The 23,717-nt window shown below is 34.7% G+C and overlaps 2 protein-coding genes across 4 annotated transcripts; both read right to left on the bottom strand.

Annotated features, from left to right (window-relative positions):
* Positions 1 to 225: 225 nt before the first annotated feature.
* Positions 226 to 7,596, bottom strand: LOC114751918 (uncharacterized protein At2g17340-like). 2 transcript variants are annotated; one of them, XM_028940616.1, is made up of 13 exons: positions 7,530 to 7,596; positions 5,739 to 6,019; positions 4,213 to 4,278; positions 3,876 to 3,963; positions 3,661 to 3,729; positions 3,201 to 3,341; positions 2,529 to 2,657; positions 2,327 to 2,413; positions 1,713 to 1,787; positions 1,546 to 1,623; positions 1,384 to 1,461; positions 580 to 642; positions 226 to 473 (listed from the first exon to the last, which is right to left on the bottom strand). In XM_028940616.1, exons 2-13 carry the CDS (start codon positions 5,987 to 5,989, stop codon positions 384 to 386), a joined length of 1,215 nt encoding a protein of 404 aa, XP_028796449.1. In that variant the 5' UTR covers positions 5,990 to 6,019; positions 7,530 to 7,596; the 3' UTR covers positions 226 to 383. The 2 variants fall into 2 exon arrangements, with proteins under 2 accessions (XP_028796449.1, XP_028796450.1); XM_028940617.1 differs by having other exon boundaries at positions 3,897 to 3,963.
* Positions 7,597 to 7,731: 135 nt separating this feature from the next.
* LOC114751917 (enolase) lies at positions 7,732 to 12,442 on the bottom strand. 2 transcript variants are annotated; one of them, XR_003740784.1, is made up of 18 exons: positions 12,295 to 12,442; positions 11,966 to 12,029; positions 11,496 to 11,560; positions 11,207 to 11,254; positions 11,035 to 11,121; positions 10,848 to 10,928; positions 10,654 to 10,755; positions 10,496 to 10,576; positions 10,246 to 10,320; positions 9,951 to 10,013; positions 9,801 to 9,881; positions 9,401 to 9,595; positions 9,263 to 9,313; positions 8,995 to 9,083; positions 8,830 to 8,881; positions 8,480 to 8,536; positions 7,895 to 8,037; positions 7,732 to 7,820 (listed from the first exon to the last, which is right to left on the bottom strand). XR_003740784.1 is itself a non-coding variant. In XM_028940615.1 (17 exons), the coding sequence occupies exons 1-17, from the start codon at positions 12,358 to 12,360 to the stop codon at positions 7,957 to 7,959; spliced, it is 1,338 nt and encodes a 445-aa protein (XP_028796448.1). In that variant the 5' UTR covers positions 12,361 to 12,442; the 3' UTR covers positions 7,732 to 7,956. The 2 variants fall into 2 exon arrangements, 1 of the variants encoding a protein (XP_028796448.1); XM_028940615.1 differs by having other exon boundaries at positions 7,732 to 8,037.
* Between the last annotated feature and the right edge of the window lie 11,275 nt (positions 12,443 to 23,717).

Genomic DNA, 23,717 nt, shown 5'->3' with positions numbered 1-23,717 from the left:
TAAGAATAGGTCAACAAATTTTATTGAAATTTTTGATGATAAAGCCCAACAAAACCATGAGTACTATATTAATTCCTCCATCAACCCTATTCCTGGATCTGCTTCATTGAGAAAAAAGCCACTATTCAGCAGAGCTGAGTTGTATGCTGCATCAAAGCTGTCATGATGTGTGTGTGTGTGTGTGGTCATGCTTGTTTAATACGTATAAAGATACTTATCTCCTCGTTTAATCAACATTTTTAAAATATCATGAATCAGAATCCAATATTATTCATGTTATCCAAATCAATGATTTTTAGTGTGAATTCTCTTTATACTAGAAGTAGCATAATTCATATATGAATGACACTCTAGAAATGGATGGTGCTAATAAAAGAAACTTGTCAACATTGAGACCTGGGAACTTGTTTGAATTTAAACACACAGTCATAAAGACGGCTCCCAAGAAATTCTGCAACTTCAGGATGTTTAACCTGCAAATATAGAATGAATGGCAAGAAGAGAGAATGAAATATAAGAAAGGCGAATATAAGATCAAAACTTGCAACAGTTTTCATATGATAAATGCATTATTATTACCATTCCGATGTTGAGAGAGTCACATGTAAATTCAGCATGCAGATTTGTTTCTATACCACGGCCCTGTCAAAGGAAACAAGACACTTTTCATATTGGATTTTTCAGGATTGGAAAGATTCTCAATGATGGAATCTAAAGATTCTCAGCTCTGACACAATGAGATTTATTACAGCGGTATTATAAGTATAATTAGAAGTTAATACAGAGTTTTCTGTGAATGAACGGAAGATTTCTTGGCTGCCCCTTTTTTCTCAACCCAGGACAAGGACTCTGAAACAAGGAAACTATTTGATGATCAAACTTAGCTGATGTTCCTGACAAAATTACTGTACAATTTTTCATAAAATCATAACGTGTTATAGAGCAACAAATATACTCAGCTGTTACATTTATCTTATTATAATTGAATCGCACTACTATTTATTACTTGTGAATAATGTGCTTTGGATTTTTGGAATATGGTTTAAGCAACCCGGGAAGGAAGACAATAAGGGGCAGCGAAAGAAGAAATTGGTTGAGGGATATTTTGGTCATATTTTAGTGAAATAAATAAATAAATATAAAATCATTTATCATCCTTTACACAGCGTATCAAACAAGTTCATAGTGATCAACATTCAATTCAATTCCATTTCATTTCAAGCCATCATCATACTTTCCACTAACCAAATGGTCCCTTGAACTTTTTCCATCCTTATTCCAGCTCCGGGCCTGCTTAATTCTGCCTATCAAAGCCCAGCGTTGTGTCTATCCTAATTTAATGCGATTAAAAGTGACTCTAACAATATCCAAGTAAGAACTCACCATCCCTTCTAATATGACTAGATCTGTATCATTGGCCAGGCATGCAATTTCTTGTGACACGCGTGTAAGATCAATAACCTGCAACACGTAAAACCAAGAAGATAAAGAAAGAAAGACGTAGCCACCATAAGAAATAACAAAGAACCTTGCCAAGTTTCTTACCGGCAAATCATTGCCAGAGTTAGCAACTACAAGATTTGAAGTATCCACACCCATTAGCCGTCCTTCTTCATCCTTTAACTGGCAACCAACATATTGGTGTTGGCAAAGAATATGGTTGTAACATAAAATAAAATAAAATAAAAAATTAACAAATTTATTTTCATCACCTTTGATATAATTTCAACTAACTCAGGGTAAGTTACATCGTTAATGGACGGTAACTCATTAGCGGCCAATACAACCTGCATTCAAATGGAATTTTACAAGACATACCGAAGCTGGCAGGGCTATACAACGAAAATGTGAAATGCAATCTGAGTTTCAGGTAAAAATCTGGAACGGGAAAAGAGCAAAAGAAAGCCAAGCACCTACAGTAAGACAGTCATTCTACTGACAATTCTACAAGAAAGAAGTATCAAGTGGGTCTAATGCATGCATTAAAATATTCCTCCAGTCATAAATGTAAAACCCATTTTGTAGTGTAAACCGGAGGAGTAGATTAAATGTTCAGAAATTATTATCTCTGATGAAGTCCTGGGAATGCAAAGATAAATAACAAAATTCATAATTCCTACAGTGCTTTATGCTGCAAAAACAAATTTCTGGTTCATCATAATGATCTATTAAACTTCCCACAAAAAACAAAGGCAACTACTTCTTCCTCCTCCCCACCATTAAAAAAAAAAAGAAAAAAAGGGGGGGGGTGGACAGAGAGGAGTTCTGGTTTTTCAACAGCCAGAGAAAAAGACATGGCCCAAAAGAGATATGTACGCAAGCAAACCTGAATCCCATGCCGAAGTAGCTCCCTTGCAAACGGCAAAATACCCAAAATGATATCAGCACCTGAATTATCAACAAATATGATAACCTGTTGTGACAAAAATGAACGGCTTAGAACATTATTGCTACATAACATTTTGGGTTTAAGCCAAACGAAATAAAATTCCTTCCAAGAACCATATTTATATACACATGAAACCTGCCTTCTTCCATGATTTCTTGCTCCATTTCAGTTTGAAAGTGTCAAGGTCATCAATAACCCAAGGTCGTGGGACGAGACTTTGACAAGTAGCCAAAAAGGACACTCCCTCCTTAGCATAAGCCTCTGCAAGCTTCAAGAAATTGTGGGAATAAAAAGATAATACACAACGTAATAAAATAGGACGAGTTATATTTATCCCAATTTCGACATATGATTGTAAAATACTCCATGACAGTCATAATCAATTTCACATGCTTTCATAACATTAAAACAAACTTGGAATGAAGTTTAAATCTGTATGGTTTTCCATGCAAAAATTTTGACCAAAGGTTCCAAATACAGATCATAGAATGTGACAATGGCAGTTAAACTAGCCATAAATTCTAGCATATGCTAATTGAGAGCCATTGGGGAACTTTATTTTCTTCACAGATAATTAGCCAAAACCAAGACTACTGGTCCTACCAGAGAAATTAAGGCACACAATAGGGAAGCATGGGGATAAATGAGATAGTAACGCAGCACAGTTTGTGAAAGGATATCCAAAGTTACAGATCATAGTTAAACCAAAAAATACATGTTCGCGTCAAGAATTAAGCTTAGTTCAGTTTGATCCAATAATATTAGTTATGTATGCAGTAGTTCTACAATAAGGAATAGAAAGCTAACTTACCTGTGCAGAACCAAGATCAAATATATTTCCTGCCAAAATCCCTCTAACTAGATTCTCAAGTCTCTTGCCTTCATCCTCAATAGCATCGTTAAGTCGAACAACATCCTCAAACAGGGTCATGGCATTTGCATTCTCCTCTTCCTATTGCATTCACTCGGAAAGGAGTAACAAAAGTTAACCAAATAGGTCAACATTGTTCACCAATGATGTTATGATTCCATCCCTATTCTTATTAATGAAACTGGTAACAACATATGTCAGGATTCAACAACAGCTATAGGTTTAAACTGATTTTAGCCATCCATGTCTGAAAAGCAGTGCTAATCAATTTCCCAGTACTCTTTACGCATGATTTCTCATCATTTCAACCATTATAACCAGATGCGCACATGGTTTTCTTCTTCCTTTTAATAATGATGTCTGTATAGCATTAAGGTACAAGACATGTAGCCAAACTTACCTTAACTCTCTTGAAGATATCTCTGAATCCTAATTCTCTTAGTACTTGCTCACGAAGCCTGCAGATAATCTAGAACATCCCTTCCCATAAAGAGGAAGAAAAGAAAAACACAGAAGGGGGGGGGGGATCAGATTCGTTATTCAACGGCTATATTATTTCTCTCCTTGTTCTTACTTTCTACAGGGATGAGGCTGTGTGGGGATGACATAGCATACAACTTTAGCAGAAGAACATACAATTCCATCAAGTCTCCAGCCATGACTTTCAGGATTCTTCTTGAAATCTTCAAGCATTTCAGCATATCTTTACCAAATATGCAATATTAATAGAAGCAATCAGGATCTCCCACACTAACAAGAATTTTGATTTACTCAAATCAAGAGAAAAGAAACGTAAATAAATGACATGCACAAGCCTAATGATCAAAAAGAAACTTTATTCCCTTCTGATTTCCAGATGTATGTTGATGTTTATCATTAAAAGCGAAAATCTATACGTGCAATGGATCTCTGAGCTAAACAGAAAAGAAGAAGAAAAGCAACAAACGATTACCTTTGAGCAAATTTCTCAGCCCTATTAGCAGCATCAGGAACAGAAGGATCACTCGCTGCACGCTTCCTGTATTATTTACGCAAGTGTAGCTGGTGCAATGAGTGCTAGAGTAGTCAAATATGCCCCCTCCGCACACACACGAAGGGCAATGTAGAAAAGAAAATATACAAACAACAAGATCCTCACTTTAATTTGGTATCACCCCCATAGGGCTCGGACAAGTCTTACCTTCTAACTAACAACGGGTCACAACACCCCACCTTTTGTAATTTTGGAGAGACTTCAAACACCCAAAAAAAAAAAAAAACCGGCGGAAAAAAATAAAAAAATGTGACATTTATTAATAAACAGCGTGTCTAAAATTACTTTCGGAGAGCTGATACAGAAGGAAAACTTAAAATGTTTGCAAGCACACCAAAGATGTGATTTTGAATTCAGAGTAAGAAAGTTAAGAGATACCCTCAGAAGCTATCAGTGCTTTTTATTATTTCACGTTATAAGATTGTTCATAGTTTCAAGAAATTACAATGGAAACTATTGAAACATTAGTTTGTTGTCCTACCTGCTACCATTTCAATTACTCCCTTTTTAATAATAACTTCCACAATTAACCAGCTGAACTAGGTTATTGGTAGCCAATCCCAGCACAAAGACAATACAAAATTCGCCCTAATTCAGTACGTGAATATATATATATGTATATACATTAAAAAACCATGGTAAATTCAGTTGGAAAAGAGGCCCCAAATGCCAAAGACTTAGATCAATTATCATTGCTAGTTTTGCCGTGGAGAAGTTGACCTCCTGTGCTGGCTTACAAGAAGGGCATCCCCCCTCAAGCCTCAAGGTTAAACACCTTGAGAGGGATGCCACAAGATAAGCTTATGCGATAACCACAAAGTCTATAGAAGTTGACAAACACCAATAAGTGATAGTATACTTAACAAAAATGAGAATCGGCACCAGGTTAACGTTAGCCAAAAATATTTGTGTTTATCCAAAAATTTATTAGTTCATGCCGTTTAAAATATAGGATAATTTTTGGGACGTAATCATTAAATGGGATGCTTAAAAGTTTAGCATTTAACATATCTAACGTTCTAAATTCATAGCAAATCTACCTTATCAAGAATTATAAAGAGTAATAATTGAATGAAGAAATTTTACAGGCATTTTCTTTTAAATATAATACACAAGCTAAACTCTAAAAGTATGTGAAGCTGCTCCTTCAAAGCTAACCAATGGAAATGCTGACGCCACGTGGATATCATCATAATCCCTCACATGGCTAAAACGCATTGTGTAAAATTGCAAATCAAGGTTGGAAGAATTCAAGAAGACCGGAAAAAAAAACCCATCATCGAACTGCTCGAGCAGAATGGCCCGACATAAAATCCAAAACGCACCACCAAAGAACGAAATAACCAATAGCGCAGTACTGCATTTCAAATGAAACAAGCAAAATTTCCAAACCAGGAACTAAAAAAGACCGACACAGAGCAGAAGAAGAAGTAGAAGACCCGTACTTGAAGGAAGGGATGGTGCCAAGAAGAAGATTAATCCAAGAAAGCTCGGTGGGAGTGGGCTTGAGAGGATCATCAGAGGGCAGTCTATAAGGAATAGTGCCAGCTTTGTAATTGGAACGTACCAACAATGGGAAATCCACCGGCTCCGACGATGATTTCTCCATGTTGTGCAAAACGACTCGTGGGAGAGGAAAAGAGAAGAACTTTGTATTTTTTGTATGGAAAGGAGGAAAGAAACGCAATGTCGTCATGGATTTTGCTTCCGTACTGTAGTACTGTGCCTTTCCCGTGTTAAGGAGCCACTAACCAATTAGGACGAAAAGAAAAAAAGAAAAGAAATTTATGGAAGAAATTAATAGCCACTCAGTAAAGAAGAAAATTAGATTGATGGATCAATGGATAAAATGCTTGGAGAGAAAGAATATGCTCTCAGGCTTTGGATGATTGGTTATGATAACAAGTTTGGGTGGCTATCCAAAAAAAAAAGTTTGGGTGATTAAAAAAATGGTTATATGTAAATTGGAGTCTCAAGACAGTGGTAACATTCACAGTTTAAAACCAATATAAAGAGGCTGGCCAAAAAAAAAAAACCCAATATAAAGAGAGGTAATTGGTTTCACATCCTTACTTATAAATTTAATTTAGAATGGTGTACTAAGAAAAAGTCTCTGTGACAATGAAAATAAATGCATACTTCAATCTATTATTTTTTTTCTAGAGTAGTCAATTAAATTAAATGATAAAAATAAAATTACGTAAGGATAATTACATACACATGACAGCAAACATTAGATACTAATAAGTTCACAAATCGGAGTATGAAAGCCTTAGGGGCAACTACTACAAGCTCAATTTTTGGCCATAACAAGTTCAATTCTTTTCACAAGATTCTTACTAATCATACATAATAATACCAAGCTCAACGACTCTACAATTTAAACATTGTGTAATTTGTTTGTTTTTTTGTTTGGTGTAAACAGTAGATTTTTTTTTTTGGCGATTTTGTTCTTTTCCTTTTCTTTTTGTTCTTTTTAAACAATGAATCATCAAAGGCCAACAAATAAGCTAGTCAGCAGAAACTTAACATCATGGCCAAATTAACATTTCAAATAGTGAAAGTTTATAGGTTTGAGATAATTATGATTTGAACCCCTATTGAGTTGGTTATATTATTGATGTAAATCTTTGCACATAATTTTTTTATGATTATCAGGGAGGTCAATGTAATGAATAAAGCTCATGTTCTTTTGAAATTACACAAGTGGAGAATGATTCTGACAAGAACATGAATAATTTTAAAAGAGAATTACAATAAGATCTCAAGAAAGAAAAACAAGTACTAAAAAAATCCTAATAACAACTTAAACAGCTTGTAATGATAAATTTCAGAATAAGAAATGATAACTTGTAAAACTTGTTTTGTAATTATTTTTTTCCTTAAAACTTCATTGTAATTCTTCCTCATTTTAATGCCATAGATGCAAACACAACAGTACGATGGCTGCTACTACGAGGAAAGCGATGGAGAAAGTTTGAGATTACTTTGATGAATCAGAAAAATGAGTTAGGATGATAAGGGCAATGCTTGAGTCAAACCCAGATTTGAGAAGCCGAAAGCCAGTTGGAATAATTTATTCCGCTTGGATTACCTTTTTTTGGTCCAAATCCAATCACGTTTAAGATTATAACATAGGTTTCTATTTGCGAACTCGTGAAAACTCCAATCTAAACACCTACCAATAGACAGGCAAGACACAACAGAGACAGCCCAAAATAGTCACGTTTACCCACCTCAGACGTGTGAAGGACCAATATGTTCACAGGTTCCGTTAAACGACTTCACCGTTAGCTTTGACGAAGAGACTGGCGGGGGGCGCAAAAAAACTTTGAAAAAGAGGCTGATGAAAAAGCATCAGGGCAACACATTCGAAGACAATTTAGCGGTTACCGTTCGCGTGAAGCAGAAGTATAATTCATGGCCTCATGGATGGTGTTGGCTGGGGAACACCGAAGATGATACCATACATCTCATTCCAAGGGTTTAAGCACAACTGCAATATGCTTCAGTTACACAAAATTCAACTAAGTAAATCCTCATATCTCATTCCAAGGGTTTAAGCACAACTATAATATGTTTCAGTTACACAAAATTCAACTAAGTAAACGCTTCTCTGATGACAAAACTCTTGAATCTTATTCAAACGCCACTTCAAAAACCTTAGTACGGTTCCACTGGGGCTCTGAATTTAGACCCAGCATAGACTGCTGCTGAACCAAGTTCCTCCTCAATCCTCAGAAGCTGTAACCCATTTCAAACAGATCAGTGACGTGGAAATGCATTCCATATACAACACATGTAAGTTCGCCTAAATATTTCTATCACTTTGCTCCCGATGGAAGGAGTCCGTGGTAAAGAACAGATGAATTATTAAAAGCCCCAAACACTTGAGTTAGGTCTCCAAGCCAACTAGCGTATAAAATGGTTTCTAAGGGGGAACAAATCTCAGCTATTCATGGTATTCAAGCATATCCATTTAGGATGCGTTCGGTATGTAGAGAAGTTATTGGAAGAAAGAAAGCGAAAATGTGAGGAAAATAAGTGGCTTTGTTGGGGGGGGGAAAAAGCTTTTCATGTTCATGGGAGTCTTCCCTTTCCCGTTCACCAAACAGCCCTCAGTTCATCTAACATGCCAAAACACTAGATCAGATACACAAAAAAGTAAGGATGGCACAAGTTTTACCTGGTTGTACTTAGCAAGCCTTTCTGACCGGCAAGGAGCTCCAGTCTTGATCTGTCCCTGTTTTTCGATAATAGAGAATATGACCAGACATGAGCAAAAAGTTAAAAACCCATTTGTCCTTCGAAAAGCAAGACAAAGATTGGTTTCAACCTCAGAATAGCAGAAGAGAAGAAAAGTCAAATTTTTCAATCAACACAAGATCGGGGTAATTGATTTCAACCTTAAATTAGGTAGTTAAAACAAAATTGGGCAATAGTGCACAATGTACATACTAAATTACGACATGCAAACATAACACACAAGCAACAAGTATGTGTGATTAACTGAAGAAAAAGCATCTGACAATTTACCGTTGCCAAGCCAACTGAGAGGTCAGCAATGAAAGTATCCTCAGTTTCCCCACTGCAATCAACAAGACAAATTACATGAACATGCACTTGCAAAGAGTAAGACTTGAGAAAATATCATAGACAGTACATAAAAGGGAATGGAAAGGGAGTTAGAGCATGTAATACCTCCTGTGGCTAGCCATAACACCCCATCCAGCTCGTTTAGACATTTTCACAGCTTCAATACTCTCGGTTACACTACCAATTTGATTCACCTGGTAAATGAACAGAAATAAATTCTTCAGAATTGATATAGAATCTCAGAACAAGTGCAGAACTAGATATTTCTTTTTGTTCTTTTTAAGAAAAACTACATTAAACCATCATTGCACTGTCAACTCTAAGGTGATCCCAAAAACCACCGTTAGAAACAAAAGGCAAAAAGCTAACTTACCTTCAACAACAGGGCATTGCAAGCCTTCTCCTTAATTGCTTTCTCCACACGCTGTAGCAGCAACAATGGACAGAGTAATGTCAAGATGTTACATTTCCAAAACAAAACTCTTGAGATTGCAAAGCACAATTGCAGTACCTTTGGGTTTGTGACCAGAAGATCATCACCAACGATTTGCACTTGCTGGCCAACTTCACCTGTTAACTTTGCATAATGCTCCCAATCATCCTCATCAAATGGATCCTCAATGGACACAATTGGGTAGTCTGTTACGAATGATTTGTACACATTCTTCAAGCTGTCTCCTGATATTTTCTGGGACCCATCATTATTCTGCAATAATGCAATTATAACTCAGTTAATTTGGTGACTGTAACCCTACCATTTAGAATTATCACACTTATGTTTCTTCAAAGCATAGACGCTAAACTTCAAACCAACTGATAGCTACTTAAAAGAAACCAACTTAGCCCACGATTGTTTAAACGAGATAAATTGGATATCAAATCAAAAACAAATTGGAAAAAGTTTTTCCTACCTCTTCCTTAAAATTCAAGTCATAAGTTTTGTCATTGTTGCTATAAAATTCTGAAGCAGCAACATCCATCCCAATTACAACCTGCGAGGACAAGAAATTGTCAGCCATAACCTAAGATGCCAAAACAGATTCAGCAGATGAAAGCCTTACCTTTCCAGTGTATCCAGCTTTTGCAATGGCAGTCTTCAGCAGCTCAAGACCCTCTTTGTTTTCCTGTAAATCAAATATATGTCATAGCGAGTTCAAAGTTAAAAACCATAACGGAGGTACAAGATATCTTCTTCCGAGCTAATCATTTTTTATACATGTTAATTATCATGTCACATAAAAGTATCCTTGATATGCAAGGAAAATATGGGCCTCACACCTCAGGCTAGACGAAATGATCAAACCATAGGCTATTTTCTAAACAATGCCTAGCCTGCCAAAAACAAGGAGAAAGGACCTGGATATTTGGAGCAAAGCCACCTTCATCACCAACATTGGTAGCATCTTGACCATACTTCTTCTTTATTACAGCCTGCAACATATAATACAGCATAATATATTTATCAATGACACCACTGCAACAAATTGGAGGACACTCACCTACATCGCCAATGCAAATACCTTTTTATTCCTTTCATTTGTTATTAAATTTAAAATTTTAAAATAACAGGTGAAACAGTAAATTAAGAAAAAGGGAGAATACTCACCTTCAGGTGATGATATACTTCAACCCCCATCTTCATAGCTTCCTTGAAGGAAGAAGCACCAACAGGGAGAATCATAAATTCCTACAAAAGAGGCCACGATGAGTGAGTATTTGAATTGGAAAAGATCCTTATCCATTTGAAGCAAGCTCACAACGTACCTGCATTGCCAATTTGTTGCCAGCATGCGAACCTCCATTGATAACATTGAATGAAGGTACGGGAAGAACCAAAGTTTTATTTCCAGCCAGATTGGCGATGTGCTGAAATGTCAAAAATTGAAACCGTACCATCATAAAGCAAATACAATAATCACATTGAAATTAAGAACTATAATTATTTAGGTCTAGCGTACCTGGTAGAGAGGAATCTTCTTCACCAAAGCACCTGCCTTACAAACAGCCAGTGATACTGCCAAAATAGCATTGGCTCCAAGCTGAAATGGAGAAAAAAATAATGAAAACCAAAACAATTCAATAGAAGCTTAATAAAACTAAATAAGGTGTCACAATCTCAAGAAACAAAATAGAACACAGTAACACCTTCTGCTTGCACCATCCCCACTCATTCACCGTTCCATCAAGTTGTTGTACCATGTAATTGTCAATTTCAGCCTGCTTGGTCGGGTCCTATAAATGCAGAAAAGAATAACAGTTTATCATTTAACGCCTAATGAGATTCAATCAATAAGCAATAACAAGTGTCGCATACTACCTTGCCAACCAAAGCAGGTCCTATAATTGCGTTCACATTCTCCACGGCCTGAACCAAGGCAATTTTCAGAATTCATGAGCAGATCCAGTTCATCCACGAAATCCCCCCCCCCCAAAAAAAAAAAAAAAAAACTCCCCATCCACACGTACACAGTGAAAATGTAACAGCACATGTTGAAAGAAAAAAAGGAAAGGGGATGTAGCAAGGGGCTATCTAAACGCAACTGATTTTAAAATTTAAATGCCATGGTGCAAAATTATTGTCGTAAAAAATACAAAACATCAAATACCTTTGAAACGCCTTTTCCAAGGTAGTCTGAACCCCCATCCCTCAATTCTAGAGCTTCATAGACACCTTCAGCGAAAGGCAAACCGAGTTAGGGCTCATTGCATTTAAAACCTCCAACTCATGACTAGTAGGTATTAAAATAACAGGCAAAAATGATGCGCAACGCTTATAGTTTACAATAAGCCGATCTCATTTCGCATTGTGCAAATGCTATCGATGAAGCTGAAGCGACATTCTGACCTTTACTAAAGCCAAAACTACTAAGGAAAAAGGGAATAAATAATGTGTAAAAAATAAAAAAACGCATTCACTGCGAAATCCAAGCGACTGAGTAACATCAATGTATATGAAAGCGACTACGCAGCGAAGGAAGGATGACTAATAGAAGTGGAAAAGAAAACAAACACACCCACACTCAATCAGTTCTGAGATTTTTTTTTAATTTTTTTTCACGAAACAGCAATTGCTCACCTGTTGAAGCACCGCTAGGCACAGCAGCTCGGGCGAAGGTTCCATCAGTAAGAGTGACATCAACCTGACAAGAGAAGCCACATTAAGATATCACAGAGATTGACAAATGATGACATAATAACCGAATCCGAATGCAATATAGAACAACCTAAAAAAACAGTCACAGAAGTTCGCGTACTCTTAAATTACTCTCAACACTAAATCAAGCTAACTGATATATCATTCAAGGCATAGTACGAAGAAGGCTCATCGACATTTTTGAAAAAGTTCCACGCGATTTCTCAGCGCTCAAACAGAAACTAAACACGACATTAGCAGATGAAACACACCTCGACGGTGGGATTACCACGGCTGTCGAATATCTGGCGAGCCTTCACAATCTTGATCGTTGTCATTGTTAGATCTCTCGGAGAAATCGCACGCTCCCACAGACTCACACCACTCGGTTCTTCCGAACGCTTATACAAGAGAAAATGACGATGCGCGATTTGTATATATAGACAGGTAACACGTGGCAGCCTCACACGGGTGGTTGAACCTCAGCCGTTGGTCGTGATGAACAAGAGCGGATATTGAGCGGTTGAGATTTCTTACTTGGGCGATACGAGAGACCGGGGGCCCGAAAAGCCTGAAGCGCATGAAGCATATCGAAAGGAATATACCAGGCATGGAAAAAAAGAGGAACAAAACTGGAATTTCACGGAGCGCAGAGAAGGGCAAAATTGGAATTTCGTAGGGAACCTGTCATGAAAAGAGGTGATATGGGCGCACCCAGTTTTGGAAACATGAACCCTTCCAATGGTTTGGGTTAATTGTTTCTGATCATTACCATGACCTGTGAGTCCAAGAAGGGTGGTTTGTTTAAACTTCAAAAGGTGCATTTCCATGTTGTGGGCATAGCCAGTTGATTTGGATTTGAGTGTACAAAATCATGTTCACCCATTTCTTGTGAAAATGGCAGCCTTTCCTCATCATGATCAGTGGATGATGTGGCGGTGGCGGGCCGCTAATGCTGATTAACTGGTAGTGAGGTGACATTTGACTGGTAATAAGCCTTTTCTTTCTCAAAGACAACTTTTAGTGGTGATAAATTGTTGGGATTAACCACCTGCCATTTGGTCGAGTGGCATGCGTGTGTGTGGAGTGTGTGCGTGCGGGTTCAATCCCGCCCCTTGTAACAAACAAAAAAAGTTGTTGGGATTGAAAGTAGGGAGAATTACAAACAAGTCTCTTAGAAGAGAAATAATTACTAAAAAATTCCAATACACTTGTTTTTCAATTGTTTTTCTTGTTTGGAACCTCATTGTAATTCTTCCTTAAAAGTAATCTTTAACGATGATTTTTTTTACTTGCAGTGATAATGTTAAAATACACTTTTGAGGCAATTCTTATTATGACCATGGAAAACTTGTTATAACTATAGTTAGGACAATAACTTTTTAACGGTGATTTTTATATTTTTCGTGATGACAAAAAGTCATATCAAAAATCAAATTTTTTAGTATAATATTTTAGTAAGATATCATTAAAACAAATATAATATTTTTTAAATTATATTACTTCCTAGTGTTGTTGCTAACAAAAATGATCCAATAAACCCTTATTGGCCTCTCAAAGTAGTTGATTAAAAATTAAAATATTAATTGTGTGCTTTATTTGGGCAATAAGCATCTCTTAACATCAATCTGTAATTTTAAGTTAGTATGCATTAATTTCTTTCCTAGAATCATTATTAGTAATTTTTTGAGGCTTTTATTTTTGTAATTTTTTCAATCAATTAACAGTCAAAATAACACATGTTTAGGTAAGAGGCCCTAGTGCTTCACTTCAGTACTGTTACTTTTAGAGTGGCAAGTGGGTCTAAAAAGTCCAACATCAAAATTGAATATCAACGAATTGCTATATGCTGATTATTCAAGTCACATAAATTTCAGCTCATACTTACTTAGTTAAAGGTATAACCAAAAAAAAAAAGATTTTACAACAAATGTTTATGCTAATAATGATATATAGCATCCCTTTTCTAAGGATTCATTCATAAATTGCAATTCTGCTTCCCTAACAAAGCCCAAAAAGTAGCCAGCAGAAACGGAACCGTTTCTGAAGTTCTTCACAAAGCTTCGAGCAGCCCCATTATACATCATTGTGTACCCCACATCCATATATGAATCCTCCTTAGCATAACTATTTTCCAAGGTATTTCCACATATATAAGACAATATTACGTAATAGACCAAGTTTCCAATTAGCTTTTACCAAGTGGTTATATGGCTTTGTACAGTAATAATCTGGCAAGAACATAGTTGTCTTTAAAGCCTACCATGATCTCCTCTATTCATCGAGTGATAAAACACTACATCCAGAAGCTTTTAAAACTCGGCATTCAGTTGCAGAAATAAAAGGACTAAATACTTGTATATCTCCCATCCATTCGAAATGACTTTTTCATCAATATTGCAAGACTAGGATGCAGTCTTGAATTCTCATTCAATTCAATGCTACCATGCATTATCATAAATTATTACCATTTTCATCAATTCTGATCCCATCACCCTTTGAAAATGTTTAGAAATGGGTGGAGTTTCTAGCCTGTCCTGAAAATTACAATAGAATTGAGAGCTCTATTCCAACTTGTTGATGCATCTTTCTCTTTCTTGTATCAATGTTTCTTCTCTACAAGGATCAGTTTGTTCATCTATTTTCCTTCCTATGGCCTGCAGAATCCATATATCATTATTATAGGGAAGATCATTCATAAATTGTGGCTCAAGGTTGAAGAATGAAGATCCAATTCAAATGTTGAAGAAAAGATAAAGAACGATGATCTGTCCTCATTGTGAATTCAACCGTAAATCTGTTAGCAGTCCAAATAGGCCTCAGATGATTTGGACCCACATTCTAATATGACAACTTCACTTAACAGATCAGGATTCCGATTTGCTTGCAATAGCTTATTGTATAATTAAGGGGAGAGCACAAGGTGGCATGAAGAATAAAGTTGGCCCTAGAGCCTTCCTTGTTCCATCTTCATTGAAGCATAAGACAGAACAGCCAGGAGCTTCTAATATTCACCAGTCAGCTGCAGAAAGAATAGGGTCAAATACTAGTATATTTCCAATCCATTTGAAATCTGTTTGCATGAATAATGCAAGACTAAGCTGCAACCTAGATGTCTTCTACCGTGATTCAAGTTCAAAGCGACCAATACCATATATTAGCATCTGCATCTTTGAGTATGAACCCAAAACCTTGTGTAGATATGTTTAGAAATCGATGAAGTTTGTTTGTAGCTGGTCTTGAAAAATGTGATAGAATCGAGAGTTTCCACGTTTCTTTATACAGCTTTCCATTCTCTGCAACAATCTTTCTTCTCTACAAGGATGAGTACGTAAATCACTTGGAGCCCATGGTTGTAGTACTGTGCTTGTCGTAACACGTCGTTCATTCAAAGCAGTTTCCATTTACACAGATACAACCGAGTTGCTTATCTCGAGAAGAGAATAATGGAGTGCAAGCGATGAAGCTCATTCTATGTCATTATTATAAAACAAACTTGAAAACAACGTCGCTGCATGTTAAAGGGTCTAAATTCTCTGCGCAATGCAAAAACATAATAAACTTAAAAGCCACCAAAAGTACCCCGTGAGAGAGATGACATGTTAATTAGAAAGGTCAAATTTTCCACATTTTAGAAACCTCAATTAAAATGGCTCGATCCATCAAGACCTGAAGTTCTACAAAACTATAAGGAAAAAAATGGAGAAATATTGCTATCATCTAATCTCTGAGTTCTATCTCATTCTTTATTTATATTTTATATAGATTTTTTCCTTTAGTTGCAGTCTTTCAGGATATCCCTTGTTTTTACGGTGAAATAAACATTCTTTTTTTCTGAATAATAAGTTATCATAGGAGTATTTTCTTGTCCCTTCAGTTTGTTTTCTGTTTTTATCGATACAGCATTTATTGATTTTCCTTCTTGTTTCCCTTTTCAGTGGATAGGAATATTAGCTGAGATCTCAAATTATAATAGATCCACTAATACTTCTTTTCATGCTAATGATTTTCTTTCTATATATTTGAATGACGCAAGACACATACGTCGATACAAAGACGGGAAAAGGTTGCGCAATCTTTTTTTTATGCGCAAGATTTACTATGCTTGTATTATCTTTCTTCAATAATATTATCTATTTTATTATGTTCTTTAAATTGTAACAATAGAAAAAATAAATATTTCATTTCATCTAATTTTTTCTTTTCATTTCTCTTTATAGAGTGGGGAACATACCCTCAAGTCAAGAATACTAGAATTTACCATTGCATATTAGTCTGGGGTATGAGTAAATTAATAATTAAAATGTTATAACTACTTTAAAATCTTGATCATGATTCATGATATCAATTATAATATTTTAGCCACAGAACAAACTCTTCCATTATTTGATGAGAAGAAAGAAGCAACCCAGTTAAACAAAGAGGGAAGCAAAACAAAATAACAAAATAGAAAGGGAGGAACGAAGTTGCAAGTTGATAGATTAGTCGTATCATCTTAACTATTTTTGCTACATAGTTAGTTTAGTAGGCTCCTCACAATAACCATAAAGTGACGCCTTGACCAACGTCTCCTTGCTCCCGACTCTGCCTGTATTCTCACAACAAAGACGGCAATGAGTCTTTAAAAGTCATATTGCTAATTATTGAATCTTGTTATTCTTCTGCTAGTTTTTGCTTCACAAATCCTGAGGATAAACTGTAAAGAAAACCTCTAGTTTCTTCTTGATATGCAAGTGATCAAGGAACGACAAGACGACGAAGCCATTTTCTTGGAAGAAAGAAGAGGAGGGCATTCTGAAAATCATATATACCACGGTTTGTATTTAATGTCGAAAAGTAATCACAAATGTTTAATTCCACTTTTTTAAAAAAGGACATGGTGTCTCCAATGTTATGCTCCTAATATTTTGGTTTCTTTGTTTATTTATTTTATCTAAATAGTTTATCAGATCAGTCATGTGAGGCTTGTTCACATTAGTGGGTCATGTTTATAGGTAGTTTCTTGTTATCTTGCCTTATTTAATTGTCATTGTTAAATAATGTGGAATGCTTGAGAGATATCGGGATAGTTGGAGAAAAGTCTGGGAAGTAGTTTCGTGGCCCTATATTATATAGGACCATGTTGAAATTGTTTTGACATATAGAAATTCCAGTTATGCATTCCCAAAGATATTCTCAATTTTTTATGTTTTTTTTTTTTGCCTTTTATCATTTCCTCTATTGTTTTATGGTATCAGAGTGGTACCGTGGAAGCATGGTGGGTCCATAACTCATAGGATCCTAAGATCGAAATTTGGCTCTGATACAATGAAATAATAACTAAAAGTTGAGTGTCGATCATTTGTACCTCCAACCCAATTTGTATCAATAAATCCACTTAACACAAAGCTTTCGCACCTCTTATATAAAATACTATAACCAAGAGTTCTTTTCAAATACACAGAATCCTTTTTGCTGATTTCAAGTGAGGAGTTCTTGGATTCAATCTATATTCCCTATATGAGTTTCCTCATGTCCTTAAGACTCCTGGCCCCATCAACATTCATAAAAATGTGCTCACTAGGTATGTGTGTTAGCCACGAAACATTGGTAGTTCGGAGACGTAGTTTAAGACATAATAATATCTCAGAGATCTTGTGCATTACTTTCTTGGATTTATACATCTTGCTTATGCATATTGGTAATATATATGACTGGAAGCTACCTCTCGAAACTGGAGTTGTGGTTTGGCTGATGAACAACCGCGAGTTTGATGTGGTGTCTGAAGCCTCCAGAGAGCTGAATGTTAGCGATATTTGTAGGGAAGATATGCATATGAAAAGACAAACCATCATCTAATCTCTTTGCCAGCAATTTTTTTCATGAAAAATGCGTCATCTGATTCTTCTTTCATGAAAACTAATATCGATGATATTCACTTGGATGTTCGCTACTAAATATTTCAACTTTTTCTTCTGGTCTGTGTGTAATTCTCATTTTTCTTTTGCTGGTTTTTTGTGGAAAGCTGTGGTTTTTTCTGGGTTCAAGACTTTATTTTGATTTCCATATGCATAGAATTGGTTCATGAATTACCTGGCACTTTAGGTGTATGCATTCTCTCCCTCTAGTTGACACGTTTCACAACATTAATTTGTTTCCTCGGTCAAATTCTACATCTTAAATAAATAATGTTGTTTTTTTCAAGTTAAATAATCAATATTTCTCATTTGTATTGTTCATTTCTACATATTTTATTGAATTTGGTGTAATTACTATATATTTTATAAGAACCTAAAAAGACCCAACTATTCATAAATTTATACTAATACAATATAGGGACTACATTTATTTTGTATCCATTCCAACTCCTTCTAGAAAGTAAGACCTGTTATTAAAAAGGAAAAACAAAAAGAAGCCGAAGAAAAGAAAGCAGGGTCATTTGATCTTTATAAATACAATTCTTTGATTTTATTTATAAGGTAGAGAAAATATTTTTTTTTTATTTATAAATTAAATGTTTAACATAAATGTCCCACTATATTCTTCATTTATTATTTTTCAGAAAATATATTTGAATACGATAATACTAAAAACGTTAATGTGATATTTTCTCATCTGGCAAGCGCTACTGGTCACACACATGTAAGACCTGCAATCAGCCAAAATGTGATTTATGGGTCCAAGAAAGGTGGCTTATTCAAAAGGGGTATTTCCATGTTGTGGGCGCTGGGCATGGTTTAATTGATTTGACACGGTCCCAAAAAAAAAAAAAGGTTTCAAAGACAAATTTTAGTTTTGCCTCTTGTGTATTTTTCTGACTTTTTTTTTTTACTTGCTTCATAGTTTTCTTATTTTCCTAGCTTGGCCATGATGTGTCATCTCTATGACTCTGCTAATATTTATTATGTTATAATGATTAATGATAATAATTATTCAGCAAAATTTATTTATATTTCTTAAAACAAGATCATGAAGAATTTTTTTAAAAAAATTTCCCTATTTTATTTTCAAATGCCTTTGGGTTCTAAATTCAAAAAGTCATTGGATGTCCTTAAGAAAATTTGAATAGGATGACAATCCAATTTTAAAGCTAGAAAAATTGGTTAGCATGATTTTAAAGGCTGGCCTTTCTTTTCTTTTTTTTTTTAACCTGGAAAATAGTTTTTTCACTAAGAACAACAAAGAAAAAAACACTAAGCCCAAATTAAACAAGTAAACAGTACACAGAGAATAGGCCCAGATATCCAAACAGTCCAATAAAACCCTAATCAAATCTAAACCTAACACCAACAAGTAGGACTAAGTAAATGACCCGTAACCCGCTAGACTCGCTGGTGACCCATAATTTTTTTTGCCGTTTAAGCCTGCCCAAAAAATATACAAAATGGGCGGGCTTAAAGAGGTAGGTTGGTAGAATAAACAAGCGCGCTACGGGCATACCAACGGGCTGTCCGTGCTCGCCTACATATAATTATATGTGTTTGTATGTATTACTTTTATTATAATATATTATGTTTTCCACATCCAAAACAATAACAAGCCTTGGTTTAGTGGCCATATCATGTTACTCAAATTGTTTGCTTGTTTCCAAGTTTGATTCCCATGTCTTGAAATTAGATGATTGTTTTTCCAACTTCTATATAAACTTAAAATTAAAAAGGAAATCATAACAAAACCGTCGTTTCCTCATTTCTCCATTTGGCCTGACCTCTCCACTCAATACCCATCACCGTCATGTATGTTCTTTCTACCCATCACCATTTTTTGATTCGCCTCTCTCCTCCACTGCTTTATCTCACGTCGTCGTCACTTTTGGCTCTTGAAAGTTCTTGTTCTGCAATTCACTCAATTTAAATCTATTCCTCTAACAGTTATTGTTGGTGGCTCTAAGGTAGTTGTGATTTTTGCTATGAATTTTTTTTATCCACTTCATCATCTTTAATCTATCCTTTGCACTTTCACAAATTTTTTTGCTATGAATTTTTCTATCATTTTTGGTTCTGAATTTGAAATTTGGCTTCAAGTTATGGTTATGGTAATTGTTTGGTTGATCTTTTAACATTTTGTGGGAGTTTTTTTTTTCTTTGAAGGAGTATAAGATAACATTTGTCTGCCTTTAAGTTTGAATAGGTTCTAGATTTTTTAGGTTCTAAATGGGTTTCCCGTAACCCATTTTAACCTGCCCATTAATTCCTAGCCCATTTAGGACGGACTTAAATTGATTCATTACGAGTATGGGCTGCCCATACCCATGCAACCTAAAACGGGCGGGCTACGGGCTAGGGGACGAGCTACCCAACCCACCTGTTACTCTACCCTACCAATAGGGGTTGGGTCTAGTGGAAGGGGCTAGTACTTCATAATGTGGCGAACCAAGATTCGAATCCCCACTACAAGAAGTGTCCACATTTAGTGCTCGACAATACCTCGAATAGAATTACCTCCAATAAGAAGATACTTATGCTTTAGCCAAAAAAACCTAAACCTAGCAAAAGAAAAGAGGGAGCAGCCCCTCCAAAGATGCCAACATCATCAACATCCCTTCATCGGAATTTGTGGGTAGAGAAATGCCATAGCCGGCAACCAAGCCATTGTAAGGGTTGGAGGCTCAAAGAAACTACCCTAAAGGACTGGCTGTTTTTATCAGTGAGAAACCAACCCATCAAGTTGAAGGAGAGCCTCCAACTCCATGAGTAGAATGCATGAAAGCAAAGGGTTCACAAACACTAGCAAGAAAAACAAAGAATGAGAAGGAGATGTCCTCACTGTTTGGCTGCATAGCGAATACATAAGCTTTAGACTTGCCACCACCAACAAACTACTAAAGTCTTCTAAGATTTTAAACCTCCAAAATGTAAAACTATGGTCATCAAAAACCATCCCCCAAAATTGTGAATCGAAGTCGCCTATTGGAACCCATTGCTATCAAGACCCTCAAATCTGTTTATTGTCGCAAAGACACAAAATACTATTGTCAAAAGCTTAAAAAAATAAGAAACAAGACTAAGAACAACACACCAAAACGAATGCCTCCACCCCTGACCGAAACTGAGGAGGAGGACACTATGAAAGATGCTTGCCTGGTGATGAGGGAGAACCTCTCACCACCCAAGACTGTTCAAGAGAGGGTCTTACCCAAGATGAGACAAACTACCACACAATGGTAAGGGGAATTAGTTTTGATACTTATTACTTTGATGAGCACTTTAAACTCATTAGATTTAAACTGTTCATATTTGATTTAGATGGTCCAGATTTAATTTTTTAATTTTTATTTATTTAAAATAATTATTTTAATAGGTATAGAATTCAAAATAGAGATAATATCTTAACTATCATCCTTTTAAATAAATATTTTTTATTTAAAAATAATTAATTAAAAAATTTAAATCTAGATCATTCAAATTAGATATAAATGGTCAATAAGATCTGATGAGTTTAGAGTGCTTATCAAAGTGATGAGCACTGAAATTTGTTCCGGCTGGCCTTCGATGAGCTTGTGTTAAAAAAAAAATAATCACACATTATATATAATCTATGAATATGAATCCATAGTTTCTTTTTTTGTAAGGTCAAGCTTAGAGTTTTATGAATAGGTAGAATGAAATGATGTAAAAAATAGCTTACGTGTTTTGTTTAATTTCATTATACTCCTTTCCGTTCTTCTTATTTTTTTTTTAATAAAAACCAAACAATAAAAATATAGGTCTTGTTTGTTTTCTTGTTTTGAAGATAATTTTTTGCTTTTAAAAGCTTAAAAAAAACTTGTTTGGCTATTTTTTTAAGCTAAATGCATTTAAAACAAAAAAAACAGGAATCAGTTTTTAAAAACTAAAAATACCAAAACAATTTTTCTTTTTTCCCCCCTTGCACTTCTTAATTTTTTTTTTTTGGAGAAAATTAGGAAACTTTTTCTCCTCTACCCGATGGCTTTTTCTCCATGTGAGGGCTTGAGTTCTCATCAAAACTTTACTATGAAGTATGTTTATTTTCAAATATAATTTTTTAAAGCAATATTTTTTTTTCAAAATTTGTTTTTAAAAATAATTTTATAAATTTTTTTTGAGATTAAAAAACGAAAAACAGAACCAAACAAGCCCATAATCCTTATCTTCCATTTAATAATGGGCCAAAAGCGAAGCCCACATCATCAACATATTATGATTTATGGGCTCAAGTATTGGGCTGATGAATGGGTTTGTTGAATTACTATACTACTACGGGCTGCGACGGTAGCCCAATCTCATTGATAACATCGGCGCACGTGACGTTAGGTTTTTCCATTTTTTGATGAAACAAAATTGAAGTATGTCGAACTTTTTTTTTAATAAAAGATAACTATGGTGACCGCGTTGAAAATTGATGGAAGTGCAGGGACCAACTTTGAAAATTGAGATCAAAATGCGAGAACCAAAATATTCGTTTTCTTCTTAAACAATGAGCTATGTATGAGTACTTTGACATTTTTTCGTGTATACTACTTCCGGTCCTAATTATAAGAGCCAGTTGATTAATTTGAAGAGATTAAGAAAATAAGTTGTGTTAGTTATTTGTCCTAAATAGGTGTTGTCTTTCCTAAAATATCTTTACTAATCAAGTATATTAACTAGAAATATTATTGTTAGAAGGGTTACTTTGGAAAAAAAAAATATAAGAGACAAAGGAGATTGGGGTCTTATATTTAAGATCAAAATAAAAGCCAAACAGGATCTTATATTAAGGACTGGAGGTAATATTTTACAAAGTATGAATAATAAATTATACTACTCTGATAACTTAAGAATAAAGTAACTAGCTATACATTTTTTTTTTTGGTAAGAACTAGCTATACATTTTATTATATATATTGATATCTTAGTTGTTAAGAGAATGGGCAATAATTTTGAAAATAAAGCTATAATGATCTATTTGAAAATATCAATAAATATTTAATAATAACAAAATAAACTGTTAATTTTAATTATATATATGCCAATGAAAAATTTTAAATAGAAATATTATCATACTTTCAAGGCAGGTCTTGTGTAGTTTTAACCAAAACTAATGTACTTCTTCTGGTCCTTAATATAAAAGCTAGTTTGATTTTTAATTTAGTTTTAAATATAAAATTTTAATCCATTTTGTCTCTCATATTTGTCTATTTTTTTCAAGATAATTCTCATAGTAGTTGCATATTTCAAATGTTTTATCAAATGATATTTGATTATGAGAGTATTTAAAAAAAAGATCTATTTATTACAAATAACTAACTTAATAATTATCTTAGTCTTTTATGTTAAGGACCGGTAGTATTATTTAATACATGATTATTCTATATTTGAAGGGTTAAGTGGAATTCAACACCCTCAAATATTTTTAAATAGTAATCAGTATCATGAATTAAGTTTTAATGTAACTATCGTTAAAGTATTTTTTTTAGTAACAATATAGGAACATGCTATAAGCACCAAATGTCTCTTATAATAAGGAACGGAAGGAGTATTAGAAAAATATTCTAAGGTGTTAGATATTACTTCTATTCCTTAATATAAAAAGTTTGTTTGACTTTTATTTTAGTTTTAAATATAAAATTCCAATCAATTTTGTCTCTTATATATATTTTTTTTAAAAGTAGTCCTTGTAATAATAATAGCTCTAAACAATATGCTTAATTAACAAGGATATTTTAGGAAAGAAAATACATATTTATTACAAATAACTAATTTGATTAGTTTTC

The sequence above is a fragment of the Neltuma alba genome, unplaced genomic scaffold (genome assembly GCF_004799145.2).
Source record: "Neltuma alba isolate B1F8T4 unplaced genomic scaffold, ASM479914v2 tig00007157_pilon, whole genome shotgun sequence".
Taxonomy (NCBI): Eukaryota; Viridiplantae; Streptophyta; class Magnoliopsida; order Fabales; family Fabaceae; genus Neltuma; species Neltuma alba.
Note: the sequence above shows the minus strand (reverse complement) of the source record. Positions and strands in the feature narration are given on the sequence as shown.